Consider the following 23,704-nt stretch of genomic DNA (forward strand, 5'->3'; position numbering starts at 1 on the left):
TGGTTGTGTTTGGGAGTGAAAAAGAGCTCTGTCAGTCTTCTGATACAATATCTTGTGCTGAGGTGGTGTCACTATTACTCTCAAGTAGTTAGGGATTTTTTTGAGAATACAAAAATCCATCAACCTCAGAAACAATGTGCATTGAAATAGTGAGAATGATTCTCAAAAAATGTCATCTACTTTCTACATAGAAAATATTCCAGAAGTATCAGTTGCAAAAGTTTTGAAGAACATCGTATTTTTGTAAAATGGTACCGTCCTATTCTAGGTATGCTGTATTTATTTCAAAACATTTCCTGACTGACCTTGCCCTGACTCAGTGCAGGCTTTATAGCAACACCCATTTGAGACAGCATGCTCCAGTGTTTAACAAAGATACTTCACTGACACACATTATCTTATACCCTTTGATGCCAAGTGCCAGGCATCTTTAATCTGACATGGGCAGGATCAAACCAACAACCTTGACCTCTACAGGTCTCCAAGCAGACGTTCTGTTCACCAGACCATGGAAGTGGTCCATTTAATCATGAAGCTTGACACAAATCAACAGAAAACAAGACTCCAACATGTCCCACACAAATACTCTTAAATATTTTCAAACACTACTGACATGTGATCAATGAAAACAAAAAATATGTTCCATATTAAATGTATGCTTTTCACACAAATTCAAACAGACATGATGCTTAAGGGCGAAAAGATCAGACTACGGAAGAGTCTGATCAGTAGGATCAAACATGGATACAGCATTTTACCCTACTGTGATTAATTAGAGTGTTGATAATCAAGACATTCTGACAAAAGACTGACAGACAACATCCTTTCTTATCCAACAAAGGTGTGTGAAATATTTTCTTAATCTGTTGAAATGTCAGTTTTCTAGCTCTGTGATTTATTTGATAGCTTGAACAATGTTAGTGACAGTGTTTCTCCATGCAGTTCGAACAAACAAACATTGTGAAAACACTCCTTGCTAATAAACACTGTTCACAGGATAACAGAGAACATGTACACATTTAGGTCCAACTGAAAGACACCATCTTGATGACACAGCAGGTTTCTAGTGTTTTTTATGGAAACCAAACTTTGACAATCAGTGACAGATTTCAGGGAGGGTGATTAATTTCAACAGTAATGCTGATGGAATTGAAATGTGCACGGGATGTCAATATCGGCTGCAGTTTTCCTTTGATTGACAAGGTGTCAACTCTGTCATCATACTGTGAAGATATGCATATTGACAAGATTAGGACAATGTAATCATGCAATTGTTGAAGAGAGAAAAATTAATAACACAAGCTATTGTTCTATGGATTGTGGAAGCATTTGCAGTTCCAAAAAACTATTTCAAGCCAGATACAGTGGTGTCCTTTATGGTCTGTTTGCAGTGAAAACGTATCGATGAATTTCACTTTAAGCAAAAAAGGAAATCGAATAAACTAGAATTCAGTTTGTAAATCTTCATAAATTTACCAAGCTGACTGAAAACTTTACTCTCAAAATTTTATTCAACCTAAGATAAAAATTATTTAAGAAGCGATCATAGATTTAAATTGCTATTATTGGTTTGTGCTACAAGGGGGTATGCACATTATATGAAACACCGAGAACAAGTAGGGTTGGTCAAAGTTAACGCTCATCACATACTGCATGTCCATTGGTTCACTGTTCACAAACAGACTATATAGAGGTTTAAATGAACTGTCAAAGCTATCTCAGAAAAGGTGAGTAGGGAAGTCACTATTTGGAACTGTAGAATGGCAAAACTGACACAAAAGAATAAATCTCAGACATATCCTTGTTGATTACAGATTAAAGTAACCAAACTTCTATAAGCAACAAAGTGGGTGGGTCGATCCTGGACAATCGTGGCAGGTTAGGCTCAAAATCAGTGCAGGGCATGCAGCCTAGACAGCACATAGGACTCCTCCCAAGCTGCCTAGTCAAATCCTACAAGAACATTTTGGAGAACATTGAGACTCCCCAGCACTGCAGCCTTCTATATTATACTGAGTGTTAGAAGGGTTGTGTTCCTGAGTGCCACTCTCACAATATCTGTGATGAGACTGGGAGGCACTAATCGTATGTCCATTTCGTTGTAAGATAAACAATACAAAACTCCTCAATGACTATTTGGTAGTTTGTTCAATGCAACACTAGACAATATTTCAGCAACGTGTCAACAGGCTGAATATAATCAAGTGTTGCACACACTGGGTAATCTGAACCAGAGACATATCGGTATATGGTCTCTGTCTAAACCATGATCCATGGCTGCTGGCAGCCCAGGCACAAAGTCTCACCACATGATCTATGAAGTCCCTCTTACACCAAAATCTGTGAAGATGCAGGTTAGAACTGATCTTCAGTAACCCATGGACCAGTGAAGGTCCCGGGGTAGAATAGGCCTTTAGCAAACCCATGCTTGCCAAAAAAGGCGACTGTGCTTGTCGTAAGAGGTGACTAATGGGATCGGGTGGTCAGGTTCACTGACTTGGTTGACATGTCATCGGTTCCCAATTGGTGCAGATCAATGCTCATGCTGTTGATCACTGGACTGTCTGGTCATGACTCGGTTATTTACAGACCGCCGCCATATAGATAGAATATTGCTGAGTGTGGCATAAAACTAAACTCACTCACTCACTTACTCACTCAGTAACCCATGCTTGATGTAAAAGGCAGCTAATGGGATCAAGTGATCAGGCTCGCTGACTGAGTTGACACGTTCCATCGTATCCTACGTGCTCATATTGATGCTCATACTGTTGAAACCTGGGTTGTCTGGCCAAGATTTGATTAATTACAGACTGACACCACATAGCTGGAAAATTGCAGAGTACGACGTGAAACTAAATTCACACACTCACTTACACCAAAGAGCTACAAAGCTATTTCAAGTTGGAATCACTAAAGGGTTTAGCACAGGTTTCACAACCGTGAAACCCTTGTAAATGATGTATATACATGGACAAACCATGACCTGATTAGGAGTATTGTTTCTAACAAATCTCTGAGGTTTTAACAGGCAGATGTTACTCTGAAGAACACCTTCAAGACAAATAAACAACTTAAATGATTCATGGTAGATTAAAGAAAACATAGACATCTCTATTGTGATTTTTCTTTAAAGACAGAATAACAATTCCATTAACAAATAATAGATAATTTTAAATAAAAAATATGATGCAATCCGTGCAACCAGGTATCTAGATTTCCTGTTCTCCCTGAACAGCTGATAAACAGGGTTGTTTGCCATTGAGCGTTTGACAAATAGTTTCCATGTGTCAGTTGTATGCTAAACTCCACACACACACAATCAACACTGTGGTCCAGCGGCAAACCCAGATTAAACTCTCGGCTCATAAGACGTGGTCGGAGAGCGGCCAATTTCGGGTTCAAGGGGATTCCTTGTGAGAGGATTTACGAGGTGCAAATTGGTTTCAAACTTTTCACATTGGGAGCGTGATTGTCAGAAATGGATTACAGGGATGAAAGACGCCACATCTGTGTTGTTCTTGCTCTCAGTTGTCTAATTCAAGGTAAGTATTCAGCATAATTATCAACAGAGGTTAGGATAAAAGGCGTCTGGATTTTTAAATAAACAGATGTATAGAAGACTCACAGCACAAGTATCTAAATTTGTCGACACTGACGTTGGACTTTTCCCCTTAGAGATATTTCTGTGGCATTTTTAGAAGATCAGCTTATAGACATGACCTCAATGACCCATGGGAATGACCATAACTGGTCAATGATGCTGAAGTGAGAATGAAACCTGCTTGGACACTAAACAGGACATGCATTAGCTAATAACCAATCAGTCTAGGTGGATAGGACCCCAATCCAAATGAGTTTACCACTTCAACCTTTGACCTTACACAGTTAAATAACACAACATGAACCTGATCCTAATGGGTCAATCCATCTCATTAATATGCATCACTCAGCTAATCATTATTATTCTTTATCTGAGAATTATTTATTTGTACAAAAAGTCCAAAATACTCATTTCTTAGTAGCTAATTTCTATTCATTTTAAGAGATGAACAAAAAGTAAATTGACGCCTAGAAATACAAAAGTTATACCTGTCAGTGAAAGAGTGAGACCTGTTGGTACAGTCCACTCCATAATGAGACCTCTGAGTGAGTTTACTTTTATGCCGCACTCAGCAATATTCAAGCGTCAGTCTGAAAATAATCAAGTCTAGACCAGATAATCCAGTGATCAACAGCATGAACATCGATCCTGACCACCCGATCCTGTTAGTCGACTCTTACGACAAGCAGAATCACCTCTTATGGCAAGCATGGGTTGCTGAAGAAATATTCCACCCCTGACCTTCATAGGTCACGAGACTTCTGAACATAATGTCACCAACAGACTAACACTTAGCCCAAAATATACATGTTTTTGATTGTAATATATAAACCCATTTAAATTGAAAGGGAACCCCAGTGAATGTAAAGATTCTGGCAGCCTGGGGACATCTAAACTTGCTTTGGTTTGGGCTTTAGCATTACAGAGAGGGCTAGGCAGTAGGGATAATAATGTAGAGTCTGACTGTGTGAAAGAATATGTCACCAAGGGTATCATTAAATTTCAGCTGAAATGTTGGAAGATAAAGGCAAAGGCATCATTCACTCAATACAGCATTGATGAGTATGAAGTCAATGGGTCTATGCCAAATCCCCAAGATATGTGATTCTAATCTTCAAATGAATCAATGACAAAGACAACAAGTGAACATTTTTATAAAACATATCACATCTGTCAGACTTTCTCCAAGCAGACAGAAGATTAATTTTGCTCTTTATTGTTAGGAGATTGTGTGTTATGCTGAAAACCCAGGTTCGATTCCCCATTTGGGTACAGAGTGTGAAGTCAATATCTGGTGTCCTCTGCCATGATTTTGCTGGAACATTGCTTCAAGTGGCGTAAAACCCAAGACACGCACTAACTCACTTTCCTATTTTGAAGCCGCTTTAGACAACACATGTCACCCAAATGTATAGACTGATGTTCACGTTGTTGATCCCTGGATTGTCAGCTCCAGATCCAATTACAAACAGATCGCCTCCATAAGTTTTGAATATTGACGAGTGTGGCGTACAACTAACTTCACTCAATCTGAAGATGCTTAAAGATAAAGGTTTGGAACAGTACCAGGATATACCACTGTCTATCTATTTTTACTTCCTTCGCACTACTACTTATTGTTTTGGGAATAGTAAATCCAGTCAGATACTGAAATCAAATCAACACCAGGCTGTTCACACTGCAAACAGCAAATGTACAGATTCAGCATTCTCTAAAATCAAAACAAACCATGTAAGCAAAGTAATGCCATTGAAAAGCATTTATAAATGACCACTGTTTAAAACAAGATAGAACACAACATATAATCTATTTCAATACACTCCTGAACAGCATATGAATTGGATGGAATTTCTAAAGCCCAAACTACAACAAACAAACTACTAGGACAAACAACATTTAATTGGCACCCTCGTTTATTATTTGGCATCTCAATATTGTCCCAGCAATACGTCCACAAACAAACAGAGTGTTTGTAAACATGTGATGTAACAAACTGCACCATCTACATAATCAAGTACAATATTAGCACTGTGACAAAACCACACAGTTAAATCTGTGCCGGAAATTGCACTTAGTCTCAAACGATCGGTCTGGAGGTGAGATGTTTCTATCCCATAATTTGTCATATAACTGCATGATAAAAGTACCTTCTGGGTTCAAAACTTCTTGTACGAGGAGACCAGTGGCACAGTTAACACCTGATAGCAAAAGCTCTTAGTTCCAGATTTCCATGACAAAATTTAATATTTCACTAAACACACATACATTAACATAGGAGACTGTTCCTAATGCATGGCTAGGCAGGTGGATGGAGTGATGGTAGGTGACAATGATATTAAGGGGGTGTCCGCCATTTTGAACATGAACATGTTTAGAACACATGCCTAGAAATTCTGGGAAGTGGGGAGGGGATCACTGATTTTGTACATATCATGGAGTACATAAATATTAAGGTGAGGGTCATTTTCACATGTGATCACCACAGCCATAAATCATAAACAGCCCCAAAACAGCTTAAGTATTTTGAATACTGTGAAAGGAACAAGATTGGAAAAACATGGGAACTACACTTGCAAATTAGTGTTGACACAGAACTTGAATGGGGTGTTGGTATTACCTTTCTAAAAGAAACTGTATACATGCATTACACTGGTTACCTCCAACCATATTGGATCAGGCCCTCACTATAACCCTAAACCCTAACTGTCAAAATAACCCTAACAAACAAAATACAACTGAGTGAAACTGTGAATTATAGAAGATGGCTAAAGGAGTACGGTGCCATGAACTGAAATACAACTGGTAAATGTTAGTAAAAATTGATTTATCAATTTTAAGCATCATTTTGAAGAAACTAAACAGTAAATGATAGGGTGATGGAATCATAAATCAAAGCTCTTTTTGTGTTTCTTGTGAACAACTGTTGGACAAAACATTTAAGTATTGGTAACAGTCACAGGATTACTTGTGAAATAGTCAGTGTGCAAAATAGTTTCTGAATTTATTAGCTAGTTAGGCCAATTATGACTGAAAGTTACTAATTGACAAATTAATTCTTTAGCCTTAAATTTCGATGCAGAAACTATGTGAAAGATTACAAAAACAGATGAGAAAAGGATAATGTCAGTATGACACTAGTTTCATTAAGCTACTAATGTGATGAACAGTTTCATTTGGCCACAATCTTGCATGATTTAAAAGTGCATTATAACTTAATAAGCTGGAGAGTGATATATTTTCAAAATCGCCATTGGAAAATTCACTGGACAGTTGAGTCAGTAACTGTGGCAATTTACTAGCCAGACTGGATTTTTACTAGCCAAGGGTTAATGGGCCAGTGGCTATTTCTAACACTACTCTGACTACCATATGTCAAAGAGCTGTCCCCAAAACTACCTGTGTCAGTTCAGCAAATTTTTTCACCATGCCAAGTCAGTAAAATATGTAGAGCCTGTCATCTTTGATAAATGGACAACCTGAAGAACATGCCATGAGCAATTATTGGAAAATGTCAGCAATTACTGATTTTACTATTCTGCAATTCCTGCTGTGCAAGATTTATCTTATCAACCATTAATCATTGTCACTGGCAAAAATATTTTCACAAGGAGTTCAGTCATGGATGAGATGTGTATTTCTTCTTTTTTTGCCCACTATGATATACTACAAGGACACCTATATATATCTTGTGACTGCCATGTAATACAACAAACAAAAACATCACTGGCATTGGCAGTCTCATAATATTAGGTTCAGAGTGAGTTCAGATTGGGTTGTTCAGTTTCATGGAGGACCAGACAATTGCATTTTTGATTGAGCGAGTTCTTAGTGCGTGATGCAAGACTGAATATTTTCCATTCATTCTCCCTGAAAGATATTTAAACTGACGAAAATGATCACTAGGACATGATGAGACATTCTGTAGAGATTGATAAGCTTTGACAAATATTACCTTGGTCTTAGTGGAAGCATGATGTTTTTGTATGTGATTCATGATATTTTTTCACACATTCCGTAAAAATTTTACCCTATCCTGTTACTAGAAACTTCCCACAGACAAATTCAAGTTCATAACTATTTTGAAAATGGTGATATCTGGGTGGCATAAGTTGTGGGGCATCATTAGCATTACTTAATGATCCAAAAGTTGATCAGGGTGGACAATGGGTAAAACCAAAGTAGTTGTTCTGGAGTTTAAATGTGAAGATACAGCCATCAGTTTTGCATTGTTCGAAAAGTTCCAGTTAATGAGAAATCCTTGTGTCACATGGTGCAAGGTGCACAACTTTTAGCCTTGGAACGTAAGGACTTGCAGGAATCAAATATCGCAGGCAGTACTGAAATACTAGGATTCATGTAATTGTCTATATCAGGAAAATTGTGAAAAAATGTTATTGTATTTGATTAAGGGTTTTATCACGGAACATGATAATGTGAGTGAGTGAGTGAGTGAGTGAGTGAGTGAGTGAGTGAGTGAGTGAGTGAGTGAGTGAATGTGTGAGTTTTACTTTTGCGCCACCTTTACCAATATTGCAGAAATTTCATGGCAGAAGATACCACAAAAGGCTTCACACATTGCACCAGATGGGAAATCATACTAAGGTCTTCGGCTTGACGAATGAATGAGTTAATCACCTGGCTACTAGACTGCCCTGAATATAATACTGAATTTAATGTACTAGCATGGAAGTAACTGTAAAAACTTTTTCCATTTCCTAGGTGCAGAAATGCACACCAACATTACATAACTTTAACAAATTACATCATTTACAATATTAACTTAACTTCTTTCACAGACATATTTGGCCGAGAGCAGGCGGAGATAAGTCAATGTATACACCCCTGTTATTCTGTACACAAGTAATACGTGTTGTCGATGTGGTAAGGTTTACACAACCTCACACTGCTGATCCTGATGTTGACCTTGGTGCTTGCAGTAGTGACCAGCTGTGAGATGCAGACCGTGCTGACCGCTCTGGAGGAGTGTCGACATGAGAGGGAGAAGCTTAACAGTATTGCTACTCGACATGACAGCAACCATACCCACATATGCTCGTAAGTTGCTTTGAATTCAGCAGTTGGCAATATTTCAGCCATGATGGTAAAGGTAGATAATCCCATCTGAGGGAGGCTTGGAAGGAATGCTGTACAATTATCTCTATCAATCTGACTAACCAATCCATAAGTCATCTGTTTTGACCAGTGATTTTCTCTGATTTGAAAACTCAGCTTAGGCGTGACCAATTTCATATCTTGTTTCAGAAATTTTTGTCCTAAGAAAACCTAAAGGGAGTAAGGAAAAAGAAATAATTAAAAAAACACCTTCAGAACAAAATGAGTTTCCAAATTAACTCCAAAATACTTTGTTTAAGTCAACTAAAAATAAGTCGAGTGAGTTTAGGTTTCACAGTGATTTCAACAGTATTTCACTTACATCACACTAACATCAAAATGTTATTTTTGGAGTGGAAAATCAATTTTAATTTTATTTTCTTATTCTGGAAAAATAAGACAAATGTGTCCATAAAACAGGAAATAATATGTGTCTGGCTTACTAAAGTGAACCACATTTTTCTAGAGTGTGGACAGATTAAGTTGCTGACCAACAGTGCCAGCTGAAGAGACTGATGAAGATTGCTGATGGGCATAATCATAATCAGTATCTTAAGAAAATATTGATGAAATAAAGTTTGTATGTTCCCATAAATAAAAAAATATTGATGAAATAAAGTTTGTATGTTCCCATAAATAAAAAAATATTGATGAAATAAAGTTTGTATGTTCCCATAAATAAAAAAATATTGATGAAATAAAGTTTGTATGTTCCCATAAATAAAAAAATATTAATGAAATAAAGTTTGTATGTTTCCATAAATAATACAATGTTCAGGTTGTATTTGTGGGCTGCTTTATGATGTATATATTGAGAACACTGCTGCAGTTAGTAATCAGTATACAAAAAAGGTCACCAATCTCACATTTCTTCTCTAAATTTCTGTTAAAAGTTACATTTGTCATATTTACTGTAAAGGCCAGACCAATTTCATTTCATGTTCTACAGTTGTATTTGTTTTCAAGAATAAGAAAAAATAAATAAGAATTGTCACCATTCAAAAAATACAATTTTGATATTTTTATTGATCAAAATGGAAAAGTGCAAAAAAAAGTTCTTAGATTGTTTTTTTGATCTATAATACTCTTCACAAACTGCCAATAGTAAAATACTCTTAGTATTTAAAAGGAATATGACTCTGACTTGTGATCTTCATTTTCGTTTTTTCCCTCCTGAGGTTTTCTAAGTACAAAGATCGGTAAAGTACATGATAAAATGGGCCTGGCCTAACTGATTAATGTTTTCGCTAATGATTAATGACCTGTAATAATAGCCAACATGTCCCATCAAATGTTACCATTGGATTCCTTTCTGAATCAAAAGTTACCAAAATGGAATATCTACATACAAGTTTGTGCTTGGTCTGATTGCCAAGTCAGACACATTCCAGAGTTTGCACATCGGCCTAGACACTGGGATCACTGGTCAATACTGACCAAAGCAAACCTCTCTCTACTGATGCTATAGAAACAGTGGCAGTTGGATGGTTGACAGGCATTGCCTTATCTAATATTGGAGGCTTCTGTGTTTGCAGAATTACCTCGTCTGGGGTGCTATGACATCTTGTTGATCAGAATTCTTCTTTTTGTCTGATCAACATTTATACTACTAATTCGAAAGTGATGCGGACACATGAAGGTGCGGGGTAGAAAAGGCCTTCAGCAACCCATGCTTGCCATAAAAGGTAACTCTGCTTGTCGTTAGAGTCGACTAATGGGATCCGGTGGTCACGCTCGCTGACTTGGTTGATGTTACATCGGTTCCCAATCGGTGCAGATCAAAGCTCATGCTGTTGATCACTGGATTGTCTGGTCCAGACTCAATTATTTACAGACAAGCGCCATATGGGTGGAATATTGCTGAGTGTGGCGTAAAACTAAACTCACTCACTCACGAAAGTGATGCGAACATAGTGTGACAATGACAGAGATATGGACCCATAGGTATGCTGGGGCAATGAAGCATTTATTTTTCGGGACTTTGGGGGAAATTCAAACTACAAATTGTGGTCTTGGAGAAATGTGAAGAAAGGATAACATTACACCTCAACAAGTCATGTAAAACTGTTCACACTCAAAGGCTGTTGGATAAAGAAAGACATGGAGGTTGACTGGGTATTGCATTTATTGAATAATCACATAGAGAAATTGATTTCATCTAGTACCAAATTATGAAGTAGCAACATTCATTCATAAAAATGTGGATGTTCGTAGAATTTTTGTGCATTGGCCTTTAACATGCAGGATTTGACATCCGGTAAACCCCTGCAATTTGTTTAGATAACTCTGAAGAGATACTGGGGACCTACTCTTCCCCAAACACCCCCCCCCCTCCCAATCCCCTGACTGAACTCCCCAGTCAGTTTTCAACACTTTTTTACCATTTCTAAACATGTGCCTTGTTCAGTGAATCATGTTTATATACAGATATCAAATGACTGGCCTGTATTATATCTTTAAATGTTTTTAAATGCTGCTTCAGAATTTGTTGAAAATGTGTTGAGGATTTGTTGCCCAAATCATGTTTTTCTCAACATTCCTGAACTCAGTCATGTACATGGTTTGTTCAAATGTCATCACATACTATTATATCATAAAAAGCTGTCTCTGCATACCAGGTTTCACCTTTTTCAGAAAACATCAGACATAATGGATTAGTCTGCCAGAAAAGAACAATCTTTGTGAAAATACCTTGCTCACAGGGACATGATGTAGGGCCAAAACAATGAACTCAAAAGACAACTTTCACTTCACTTTACGTGAATATGTGTCATTAAGTATTTATTTCTGTTTTCAAAATGTAACCCATATGACTGATTAGACTGAATTAAATGACCTGTCTTTGAGATGTTGAACAAGCTTTTCTTAACATAAGACAGAAATTGGTTTACTTCATAAAAGTTGATGTAGACAGTGTGTAAAAATAACAATGGTAAAAAAAAATTTAGTTCTGATACAACATAGTTTAGTGTCAGTAGGTGAGTATAGTTTTACAACACTTTTAGCAATATTCCATCAATACCAGGCAGGTGACACCAGAAATGGACTTCACACATTGTGTAAATGTGGGGAATCGAACGCAGAGCTTCAGCATTACGAACAGATGCTTTAACCATTAGGCTACCCCATCGCTCCATACTTTTAGAGATGGGTGGGCAGGGGGTTTGGGGATGGGGCTGTGTGACAGGAAAGGATGAAATGTGAAAGGAGTGTAGAGTAAAAGGTCAATTCCAACTGTACACTATGACCACATGTTGCCCGCGACACGAAAGTTTCAAGAATGTCAACATTAAACAAGTTACATTCCATTCACCTGAAGACAATCCCTCGAGGAACGATCATGAAACGTGTCAATCAGCACCTGAAAAAAGGTCTCCACCTGATGTTGACCCAAGATTACTGAAAAAAAAACAATCCACGTTTTTCTTTCTCAGCTAACTGTAGCATAGCCATTGTGTAATGTTCATGAGACCTTTGGTTCCATCAGCAGTTGCAGTGCAGAGGTAGCGCATTCCAAAACAATACTGGTGTGAAGAGGCATTGTTTGGATTTGTGGTCAGGCTGGAGGAATTATTACGAGTCCTTTATTCAATATTTGCTTGTGCGTTACAACCAAGATGCGCGAAGCTCGATTCTCGGGGACAAATATTTGAGTTTATTTTTCTGTTCAGTGTGTTCGAGGCCTTCTCGCAGTGTATGGACCCGAGGGTAGGGGAGTGTCAAGGGGAATCGACAGAAGCATATCGGAGACAGAAGGAGTATTACACCGGACAGAGCTTTAACTGCACAGGTGAGACCTGACAACATGTCCCAAGTGGGAGAGTGCTGGTGTACCAACTTTTTGATCATTATTTGTACAGATATTTCATTTATACTGTGCTCATCTTGACACTGAAGTGAGCTATTTTAGTTTTACACTGCTTCTAGCAATATTCCAGCAATATCACGCCAGGGGACACCAGAAATGGGCTTCACATATTGTATCCGTGTATTGTATGCAGGACATGACAAGTGAATGCTTTTACCATTTGGCTACCCTACTCCCCCATTATTAATGATATAGAATGACAAGACATTATTGAGAATTTAGGGATATGTCTAATTAGATTTCTAGTATAAACCACCTTGACCAGTTATCAAGTACATGGTTTCATTCAAGGGAGACAACTCAGTTGACACTTTTCCCACTTTTATGAGGAGTTATCCCCCTTTGTTTACTTCCTAGCAGATGACAATTTCAGTACTCCTCACCATGCATGATTTAGAGAGGAGGAAGTTGATTTTTGCGTATTATAACAAGGACATCAGATCAGGTAAAGTGAATTTAAGTAGAACGAGCATCCCTCTCTTCACTGTTTATCATGTTTTGAAAAATATTGCAAATGGATACAGCACTGAGCAACAGGGAACTGCAGATAGGCCAAGAAAATTGGATATGACTGATACAGGAACTGTGGCTGTCTGCAAGAAGGCAGTTAGAACTGAGCTGCATGCAATAAATTGGCAGAAAAGTCGAGTAATTCCATCACAGGTCATGAAACCTAACCAAAAGGAGTGAAGACTGAACTGGTTACTTTCTCAGGTGAAAGTTCTGTGTGGCTGTTTCCTAATACACTGAAATTCTGGACCAAAACAATCTGAAAAATGTTTGCACCAGTGCCCAAAGTACAGTCTGAAATTTAACATGTAGGATGGCACACCTGTGTTAGTGGCAACGTCCCTCTGTGTATTTGAAAGGAATATGAACAGGGAGCGGTACACAGACATTCTCGAGGGACATTTACTTCCATCTGCTCATGTGTTCTGTGGAAATTGGGGGATTCCCCAGCAGGACAACCACCCAAAATATGACATTATTAGATTGGCCAAGCTATAGCCCTGACCAAAATCCAATAGAAAATGTTTGGGGACGGAAAGCAGTACTGCTGACAACATAACAATACTATTGACAGCATAGCAGTACTGCTGGCAACATAACAATACTGTCGACAGCATATCAATATTGATACAGCTGATGAGCATTTGAATATAAACATTGATGATGAAGGACAATGGTTTGAAATAAGATGCAAGATACTTATTCTGTAGTTTTGATTAAGAAAAAGATATTGATGTAGTGTCTTTCAAGAAAGATATTAGGTCTGCAGTGATTCAGCCAGGCATAGATTCTTTTCAGTTTTGAATATTGTACCCTGCATTTAATCAATTTCAGTTTGATTCTTCATACAAGTGAAAACTCTCAGAGTTGGCTTTTTTTAATGTGAAATCCATTGTCAACTTGGCAGTGTCAACTAACAACAATTCTCATTGAATAATTAATCTGGCGTCAACCTTCATGTTTCATGTTCATCTTACCTCAGTAATCTGCTCACCGTTATGTTCTGACTGTGTGGAAATAAGTAGATATTAAAAATAACGAATGGACATTGTGGTAATGGTTATTGACAACTGAAACTAAGGTGTCAGGTGTGACTTTCTGTGAACCAAACAGATTTGTACAGCACTAAAAACAATGATGGTATAGAGGGCCTTGTCATGACAGGGATGAATTGATTAACAGTGAAAGATGGGCTGGCTATCAGTGTAGATCATAGAGATTGATAATCATAAAGTAACTATCAATCAGTTAGTGATAAATATCAGATGTAACTTTGAGCAGAAGTGTCTGTTGTTGCATGGATTATTAAGAAAACTGAACATAATTTCCTGAACATAATTTCCTGAACATAATTTCCCGAACATAATTTGAAAACAGACCATGAATAAGGTCCTAAATTTGTTTATTGTGTGAGAAAACTAAAACATTTTTTAGATAAAATAATTTAATGTACGATATCTTCAGTAACAAAATTTTCATATAGTATGACCAGAAATTATTGAGAATTTAAATATTGTAATTTTTTTATTACTCAAGTATTAAATGTGAACATTAGTAAAACATAAGTCCAGCTTCAAAGACGGTGACCAGTTAATATTTTGTCAGGTCACCATGGGCAGCAATGCAGGCTTCAGTACGTCGGGGCATACTACTGATCAAAGAAGTGTGAAAGTCATGGTCCATGCTGTCCCACTATCGGACCACCTCTTCTTTCATTTCAGAAATATTTGTCAGATTTTGTTTATTAACACTTTTCACTTGTATGAAGAATCAAACTGAAATTGATTAAATGCAGGGTACAATATTCAAAACTGAATAGAATCTATGCCTGGCTGAATCACTGCAGACCTAATATCTTTCTTGAAAGACACTACATCAATATCTTTTTCTTAATCAAAACTACAGAATAAGTATCTTGCATCTTATTTCAAACCATTGTCCTTCATCATCAATGTTTATATTCAAATGCTCATCAGCTGTATCAATATTGACATGCTGTCGACAGTATTTTTATGTTGCCAGCAGTACTGCTATGCTGTCAATAGTATTGTTATGTTGTCAGCTGTACTGCTTTCCGTCCCCAAACATTTTCTATTGGATTTTGGTCAGGGCTATAGCTTGGCCAATCTAATAATGTCATATTTGTCATATGCTGTCAATAATATTGTCATGTTGCCATCAGTACTGTTATGCTGTCAATAGTATTATGTTGACAACAGTACTGCTATGTTATCAATAGTATTGTTACGTTGTCAGCAGTACTGCTATGTTGTCAATAGTATTATTATGTTGCCAGCAGTACTGCTATGTTGTCAATAGTATTGTCATGTTGCCAGCAGTATTGCTATGTTGTCAATAGTATTGTCATGTTGTCAGCAGTATTGCTATGTTGTCAATAGTATTGTTATGTTGTCGACAGTACTGCTATGTTATCGACAGTATTGTTACACTTTTGACAGTACTGTCATATTGCTGTCCACAGTATTGTAATGTGCCATGTGTGGAGACATCTGGATTTCTTAAAAATACAAAACAAAAGATGCTTGCACATGTCATCCATCATAGAAATATGGTATCATGTAGGTACGTAGCAAGTCACAATATCTAAAGTACTTCCTGGTATGTTAATATTGTTATCAAAGTGTTATCCACCATGTTTCAGTGTTATCGGCAGCGCCAGCCTTGCAAGTGTCTCCCTTGGTTCTGTCGTTGCTGCTACTGACAGCCACAACCTACACCTTCCTGTGACCGTGTTTACCTCGACAGATACACAGATACAGTGCCAGATGCAGTATGAAAGACAAACCAACAGATGCAGTAACAGATATACAAACACTGTAATTAAATTACACCAGCAGATGCACTTTGAGATGCAGTCACAGACAAACCAACAGATGCACTTTGAGATGCAGTCACAGACAAACCAATAGATGCACTTCGAGATGCAGTCAAAGACAAACTGCCAGATGCAATATGAGATACACAAATACTGTAACTCAATTACACCAACAGATGCAGTCACAAACCAACAGAGGCACTTAAAGATGCAGTCACAGACAAACCAACAGATACACTTAGAGATGCAGTCAAAGACGAACCAACAGAGGCACTTAGAGACGCAGTCAAAGACAAACCAACAGATGCACTTAAAGATGCAGTCACAGACAAACCAACAGATGCACTTAAAGATGCAGTCACTGACAAACCAACAGAGGCACTTAGAGATGCAGTCAAAGACAAACCAACAGATACACTTAGAGATGCAGTCAAAGACAAACCAACAGAGGCACTTAAAGATGCAGTCACAGACAAACTAACAGAGGCACTTAGAGATGCAGTCACAGACAAACCAACAGATACACTTAGAGATGCAAAGACAAACCAAGATATGCAATAAGAGATACACAGATAAATACTGTACCTTAATTACACCAATGTATAGATGCAGTAATAAACCAACAGATGCAGCAACAGATGCACTAACAGATGCTTTATTAGAGTCAATAACACCAATACACCATCAAGTGCAAAGACAGACGAAACTCTCACAAGTTTAAGGACTGGCCTTCAAAGACCTCTACAGGGATTGACCTCAAAAGATGCATTAACACAAATACACATGGGATGCAGTGAAACGTACACATGAGATGCTGTAACAGATTGCATGAGGAAGAGACCCTCTAAATGTGTCTTTTCACAAGATTCTGGAAGTGTCTCTCAAATGACACACGTGATACAGGGAATGGCCTTTCTCTGACAAAGAGACTCATACACGATATGTGTGTGATATCTGTGCCAGCAGGGTGCATGTCAAGGTAGATAAACCACTGCTAGAGGGTCAGTGCAGCATAACTGCCGAAACAGCAGTAGTTGTAGAAGTTCTGGTTGTAGAAGTAGCCATAGTAGTAGTAGTGGTAGTGGCAGAATAAGATCCTTCTCAAATTTACACCAAGTCCGAAATCACAAGTTTTCCTTCATATTTGATATAAAATTATCAAGATTTATAACCTACTCAGTAATTACTGATCCCATGTACCAATTTCCACATGTTTCTTATGCCATTAACTGTAAATACATACTGCCAATATTCAGCATTGTTGCCGTCTTTAACCACTAGTTCAAACAAGCACACAGATTACACACCAGTATGTCCTGTGCAACACATACCATAAGCTTATGGACATCTAATCCACACAATACTTCAACATAAGGCAGAGGTAGGTTTCACACAAAGTTCATGCACAGATTTGGGCCCACAGTGCCAAGAGCATTGTACATATTCATAGTGATGGAATTTTCAAGTTACAATCAAACACTGTTTTAAACTTTGATGGGTTGAACTTATGGCCATCTAGAAGTGAAAAGTTTGTCTTTGCATGTACCAGACTTTGTCATCATTTCCTGGTTGTCAAACTTCGAACATATAACAAGTTCCTACAACACTGACATAACAGTGTTTGTCATTATTTGATACATAGTTCTCTCATTTCCATCAAATGATTTGTACAATATTCACAATTTCTTCTCCACAATTCCCAAACATCAAATATGACAGACTGTGTGTCAAGGCAGATGATAAAATAATAACAGGTACAAAGTATAAATACTATTTTTTCCAGATTTCATAGTAGCTTATTCAAACAGTAGACAAACAAAAAATATATACCTGCACAAAGTGTAAATATTTCATAACCCCTGACATGTACATTTTACAAAATGAATAAAATATTCGAACAAAGAATATGTTATTATGTTTATTTGAATAATGGTTTAATTTATGCTGAATTACACACAAGGCAATACATTACTGGCTGGCATCAAGAGTGAGTGAGTGAGTGAGTGAGTGAGTGAGTGAGTGAGTGAGTGAGTGAGTGAGAGTGAGAGTGAGTGAGTGAGTGAGTGAGTGTTTGGAACAGTGTTTCAGTTATACCATAGAATGTCAGCTTGAGATATGCAGCTCTTTCAGCTCATTTCAACCCATAATTATAGGGTTCTGGTACATGTCACAGTGAGTGAGTAAACTTAGTTTTATGCCGCTTTCGGCAATACTCCAGCAATATCACACCAGAAGTGGTCTTCACACATTGTGCCCAAGTGGGGAATTGAACCCAGGTCTTCGGTGTAATGAGTGAACGCCTTAACCATAAGGTTACACCACTGCCCTGAACATGTAAGGGACACAACTCTGTTAAGGAAACTGTAGCACCATTAACATTGAGTGAGTGAGTGAGTTTAGTTTTACGTCACACTTAGCAATATTCCAGCTAAATGGCGACGGTCTGTAAATAATCGAGTCTGGACCAGACAATCCAGTGATCAACAACATGAGCATCGATCTGCGCAATGGGGAACCGATGACATGTGTCAACCAAGTCAGCTAGTCTGACCACCCGATCCCGTTAGTCGCCTCTTACGACAAGCATAGTCACCTTTATGGCAAGCATGGGTTGCTGAAGGCCTATTCTACCCCGGGACCATTAACATTGGGAAACATGAGACCTGCTGTGAATTATCATGTGCATTAATTAAAGATTTTCTTTGCTGATTCATCATCGCTTGCTCTCCGGAAAAGACCCTCACGCAAAAGAAACAACGTATCTGACCTTTTCCAGATATATCAACCACCTGAATTATCCTGAAACCTCCATTTCCTGTTTACATTACTGTACATCTCATGAAGTACTACATAACATCAGTTCCTGACATACATAGTGTGGTGGTGTGTGGTCCTGTGCATACAGCTCAGGTTTCAAATCAGTTGAAGTTATATTGAGCCTGGAAAGTCTTTGAAAGGGTGACGCGTTTGGCAGTTCCACTCCCTAGAGTTTCTAGACTTCAAGTAAGTACATGACACATGCGGTCTCACTTTAGGCAAGTGAGTTTGGTCAAAATTGCTTCTGTGCACCCAGCAGAAAACGGGTACCTGGTAGACTATTGAACATGCACCTCACAGGCAGCTTGGGTTATCCGAGGTAAAAATAGTGAGATTTTAAGCTTAATGACCTTTCACCTAATGGATGGCGTTTAGCACATCATAAATGCACTTATTCGTATTGAGGTGCAAATTGTGGATGGCAAGGTGAAAAATATATTTGACCTTGTAAAGGTACAGGTCCATTTTGAGTGACAGCTCGCCATCAAATATTCTTGCTTGATTTTACATCTATTTGAACATGTACAGCACTTACACAAATAACATGGTTTTTTTAAAATTTAGATTCATATCCTACTCAAACATTGGAATCTGTATCTCTTGACTAAACTTTGAAACCCAGTTCTATTATCAGCCATTCTCAATATATAAATTAATGGGCATGAATTCATAATATTTGGCCACCCTAAGCTGCCTGAAACCAGCTGTTGAAACCACTTTTCCCCCCAGTGCTGAGGGAAAATTAGTGAATCGTTTGAACTCCGATTTCGCAGGCTTTTTTCATAGCATTTTTTTCAACTTAATAGGTTGAATTGGCATTTTTGATGATTTGTTTTGGTAAGTGCATATCAAAAGGTATCAGAATCTGCAAAGTTGTGTTTTACGTTGCATGTGACCTTTAAGTTTTTCTCTGCACTCAGCAAAATTCCAGCCATATGACGTCAGCCTGTAAGTAATCAAGTTAGGACTGGACAATCCAGTGATCAACAGCATGAGCATCGATCTGTCCAATGGGGAACTGATGACATGTGTCAACAAATCCAGCTAGCCTCACCACCTGATCCTGTTAGTCACCTCTTAACAGGGGTTGCAGACGACCTATTCTAACTTGGATCTTCATTAGTCTGAACATACATAGACCACTAGTGGTCATTACGGAAGAAAAACAACAAAACCCTTTTGTGACAAGAACTACAAAAAACATCCATGCTAATTCACTATGTTGTCATTGCAGATCATCACTATCCAATCACATAAACATACTGTCTTGGAAAATCAGAGGTATATAATGAAATTATATAGCTCTAAATCTGATTTAAAACCGAAAGCGTAGCGTGAGGTTTTAAATATGAAACTTAGAGCTATTATAATTTCTTAATATAATCTCTGATTTTCCAACACAATACATTTATCTCATTTCTACCATAACGGCCTTATTCAGATTTTAAACAAATACATAATGTTTGGGAAAATCAGAGGAATATAACATGATTATATACCTCTGATTGACTCTGATTAACCAATCACAATCCAGTATTTACTAAAGTCATGGTAGAATAGTAATTATCATTGGTACTCACATTGACTCTGTAAAGGTTACTGAAATGGTTGTTTCTGAAGAAGACACACAATTCCCCCTCCTTCACAGACGTGTTCAACTCACACAGACCATAGTAGGTCAGCTGGGAGGCCGTACGATCCAGAAACTGCTCTGCCACCAGTGCTGAAACATCACCCAAATTATCACACCATAGATTTCATACAACCTGATTCATACTGATATTTGGATTTAAAATTCAAACACCTTTCTGGAATGGTGGCGTAGTCTATAGTCTGTTTGGGTTCAAACGAGAATGATGAATGATTAAATAATTTAAAATAGATATAAGTGCATGCAACATAAATGAAATACCTGGTCCTGAAACCTCTGTATCCAACAGGATCTGAAATATGACATTTCATGATCGATCAAAAAAGTTGATTAACCACCATGTGATACTGTGCTAGTTTCATGCCTTACAGAGTGGTGGGAACAGGTTTCAGGACCATATGTCTTATTTATGTTTTGTGCACGTATCCCGATTTAGAGTCATTAAACCATTAATTGTTCTCACTTGAACCCAAATGGCTTGTAGTAGTTTAAACATTCACTCGTCATGAATCGATTTCCCACTTAGGTAAAATGTATGAGGCTCATTTCTGGTGTCCCCTGTGGAGATATTGCTGGAACATTGCTAAAAAAAACGGCGTAAAACTAAACTCACTCACACTCAAACAGTTATCACGGACAACAAATTGCCATGAGGACCATTCTACTGATAAAAAATCTTTGTAGCTCTATTGAATTATGCATATACAGTTAGAAACCTGTGAACAATTCTGAAAGATGGAGACACTGAAGCTAGGCTCAGCTTCATTCACCTGGCCAAAATTTACACAACACCAGATCAGAATCAGTCCATATAATTCACAGGCAGTTTTCAAAGGGAGCCTTCAGCGCAGACCAAATCATTTGGCACCAATGAACAATCGATTTTTGAGCTTCTTATGAAATGTGCATCCACCCTGTAATTAAAACTGACCAGGTTTTTCAGTATTCATCGGAACCATTGATATTCTAAAGCAGGTGACACTTTGTCCAACTGGGGTCAGTCTGTTTCGTATTCCTGTACTCCAAGAAGCAGGTAGTAACATTTTTGTTCTTACTGCTGCTTTCTGCCCATACTATGCACACATGCACACTTACAACTGAAACAAAGTAGGGGATACAGGATTTACAAGATTGATAAAATGGAAATGATAAAGCCAAGGAGGAAACAGATGAAGAGAAATTAAGTGAAAATGTGACAATTTTTCATTCCATTCCTTAGGAAATGTTTCATTTGTATGAAAATATATTACTTTTTATCACAGACATTGGCATTGGCTAGTGGTATGCTCACAAAAATGGAATATTCTCCACCTTTATGGAATGGTATATGAATAGCTGGTGAGGGCATAGTTTTTCAAATGCATAAATTCACTACAAAAGTCAATGCAACACTATTTTGTATTTTACTACCTGGAGAACAAACATGTAGAGTCAAATGATTTTGAAAGACAGACACACAATATCACATGCTTGTAAACTGATTGTAGCCCCAAGATCTCAAATCATTCAGAAGTCCTTGCCAACTATAAACGTTTTCATGCCCATGCGTCCCCATGTTGATTGCGTTCTTATGCAAGGGGAGGTAATCACATTTTGATTTCAATGATAGTCTCCCCTTGACTGCAGTGCATCCACTGTGTGTGTGTGGCTGCATTTGTGTTTTCACACCACAACACAAAGAAGATCCAAAATGCAGTCTGCACCTGCACACTGACCCGTCTTCCAGAGGATCTAGTTATCCAACCAAATAACTTGCATTGAAATAGAATGTTACACAAAATCAAACATATCACTTTTTCTTCAGGGATATTTAACTGCTAATGAGTGAGTGAGTGAGTGTGTGAGTTTAGTTTTACGCCGCACTCAGCAATATTACAGCTATATGGCGGCAGTCTGTAAATAATCGAGTCTGGACCAGACAATCCAGTGATCAACAACATGAGCATCGATCTGCGCAATTGGGAACCGATGACACGCGTCAACCAAGTCAGCGAGCCTGACCACCCGATCCCGTTAGTCGCCTCTTACGACAAGCTGAGTCGCCTTTTATGGCAAGCATGGGTTGCTGAAGGCCTATTCTACTCCGGGACCTAACTGCTAATGTATATCAGTTGCACAGAATATATCCTAAGTTTAAACTTTGAGTCAATAAAAATACACACTGACATTATTGCTTCTTAAACAATGATAATCTTTGCTATATTAGATCTGAAATCATATCCCTTTAGGACATAACACTTATTCTGATCGATTTCCTTTTCTGAGATGCTTGTATATCAAATTACATATTAAAGACAATTAAAAGTTGTTTTAAACTTTGGTAAAACTCAAACAAACGCTTTGGAAAACACACATGAAAATGGCCTCCTGCTAAACAATGTGGTATTCAATATGAAGCTCATATTCCAAACAACAAATCTGGGTGCTGAAATAGTGTTCCTTCATATATCTCTAAGGTATACTTTCTGATAAATCTCCACTCCAAATCTCCACTCCACTTATACTTTTATGTATACATTTATTAATAAAAGGTGTATTTGTCTTTTTCTGCTGTCCTATTGAATCTTTAATGATATCAAAATGCTCTTGAACATGCCCACAAAACATGTCTGTGGCATCAACAATCTTTCCATCACACACATTGTCAGACCGTGGTGTGGTGAGTGTGAATATTTTTTCATGACGCTTTTAGCAATACTTAAAGGAAATCATGGTGCGGGACACCAGAAATGAGATTCACACATTGTACCAATGTTTGGAGCTATATAAATTCGCAAACTACTACTATAAGTTGGGTGTTGCTATAAAACCAACATTTGTACAATTACTTGTACAGTCTGCCAGAGGCACAAGTGTGGTAGTGTGTGGTGCTGTGCTTGGAGCTCAGGTCACAAATCAGTTGAAGTTAAGCAACGTTGAGCTAGGACAGTTCTTGGATGGGTGACTGTGTTTGACAGCCTCTAGGACTTCAGTCCTACCCCACAACGAAGCACATGTAATACATTTGGTCAAGTGAGTTTGTTCAAAATTGCAGAAAATGGGTACCAGGTGGAACAAGTCATGTGACTATAACCTTCTAGCACCAAACAGGCAGCTTAGGGTATCCAGGCTGATAATATGCCTGCTTTGACTGTTAGTGCCATCAGCATTCACCTTATAAATGATATCTGGCACATTATAAATGGATGACTGAAGGGAGGTAACTCTGTACTCATATGTTCTGCAGGTTCAACATTTCTCTCCATCCAACTACTATCAGCATATTTTTAGCATATCTAATACAGCATGTTGATCTTTTGTTAGGAG

General features: G+C 37.9%; 2 protein-coding genes across 2 annotated transcripts in view; one reads left to right on the plus strand and one right to left on the minus strand.

The window, feature by feature from the left end:
* Nucleotides 1-23,704, minus strand: part of LOC137260612 (ubiquitin carboxyl-terminal hydrolase MINDY-1-like) — a 37,875-nt gene that overhangs the window by 9,388 nt on the left and 4,783 nt on the right. The window contains exon 5 of the mRNA XM_067798204.1: nucleotides 20,328-20,470. Within this exon, the coding sequence (XP_067654305.1) occupies nucleotides 20,328-20,470 (143 nt within the window). The remainder of the gene's footprint in view (nucleotides 1-20,327; nucleotides 20,471-23,704) is intronic.
* Nucleotides 3,482-15,842, plus strand: LOC137260613 (uncharacterized). The gene is made up of 4 exons (XM_067798205.1): nucleotides 3,482-3,545; nucleotides 8,542-8,659; nucleotides 12,388-12,506; nucleotides 15,757-15,842. The coding sequence occupies exons 1-4, from the start codon at nucleotides 3,482-3,484 to the stop codon at nucleotides 15,840-15,842; spliced, it is 387 nt and encodes a 128-aa protein (XP_067654306.1).

Source organism: Haliotis asinina, chromosome 14, assembly GCF_037392515.1.
Source record: "Haliotis asinina isolate JCU_RB_2024 chromosome 14, JCU_Hal_asi_v2, whole genome shotgun sequence".
Taxonomy (NCBI): domain Eukaryota; kingdom Metazoa; phylum Mollusca; class Gastropoda; order Lepetellida; family Haliotidae; genus Haliotis; species Haliotis asinina.

What these genes read in the sequence shown, in the direction of transcription:
- LOC137260613 (XM_067798205.1), top strand. Translation starts at nt 3,482, where the DNA reads ATGGATTACAGGGATGAAAGACGCCACATCTGTGTTGTTCTTGCTCTC. An exon ending in TCTCAGTTGTCTAATTCAAG is followed by an intron (nt 3,546 to 8,541) that starts GTAAGTATTCAG and finishes TGGTGCTTGCAG; the next exon opens with TAGTGACCAGCTGTGAGATG. An exon ending in AACCATACCCACATATGCTC is followed by an intron (nt 8,660 to 12,387) that starts GTAAGTTGCTTT and finishes TTTTCTGTTCAG; the next exon opens with TGTGTTCGAGGCCTTCTCGC.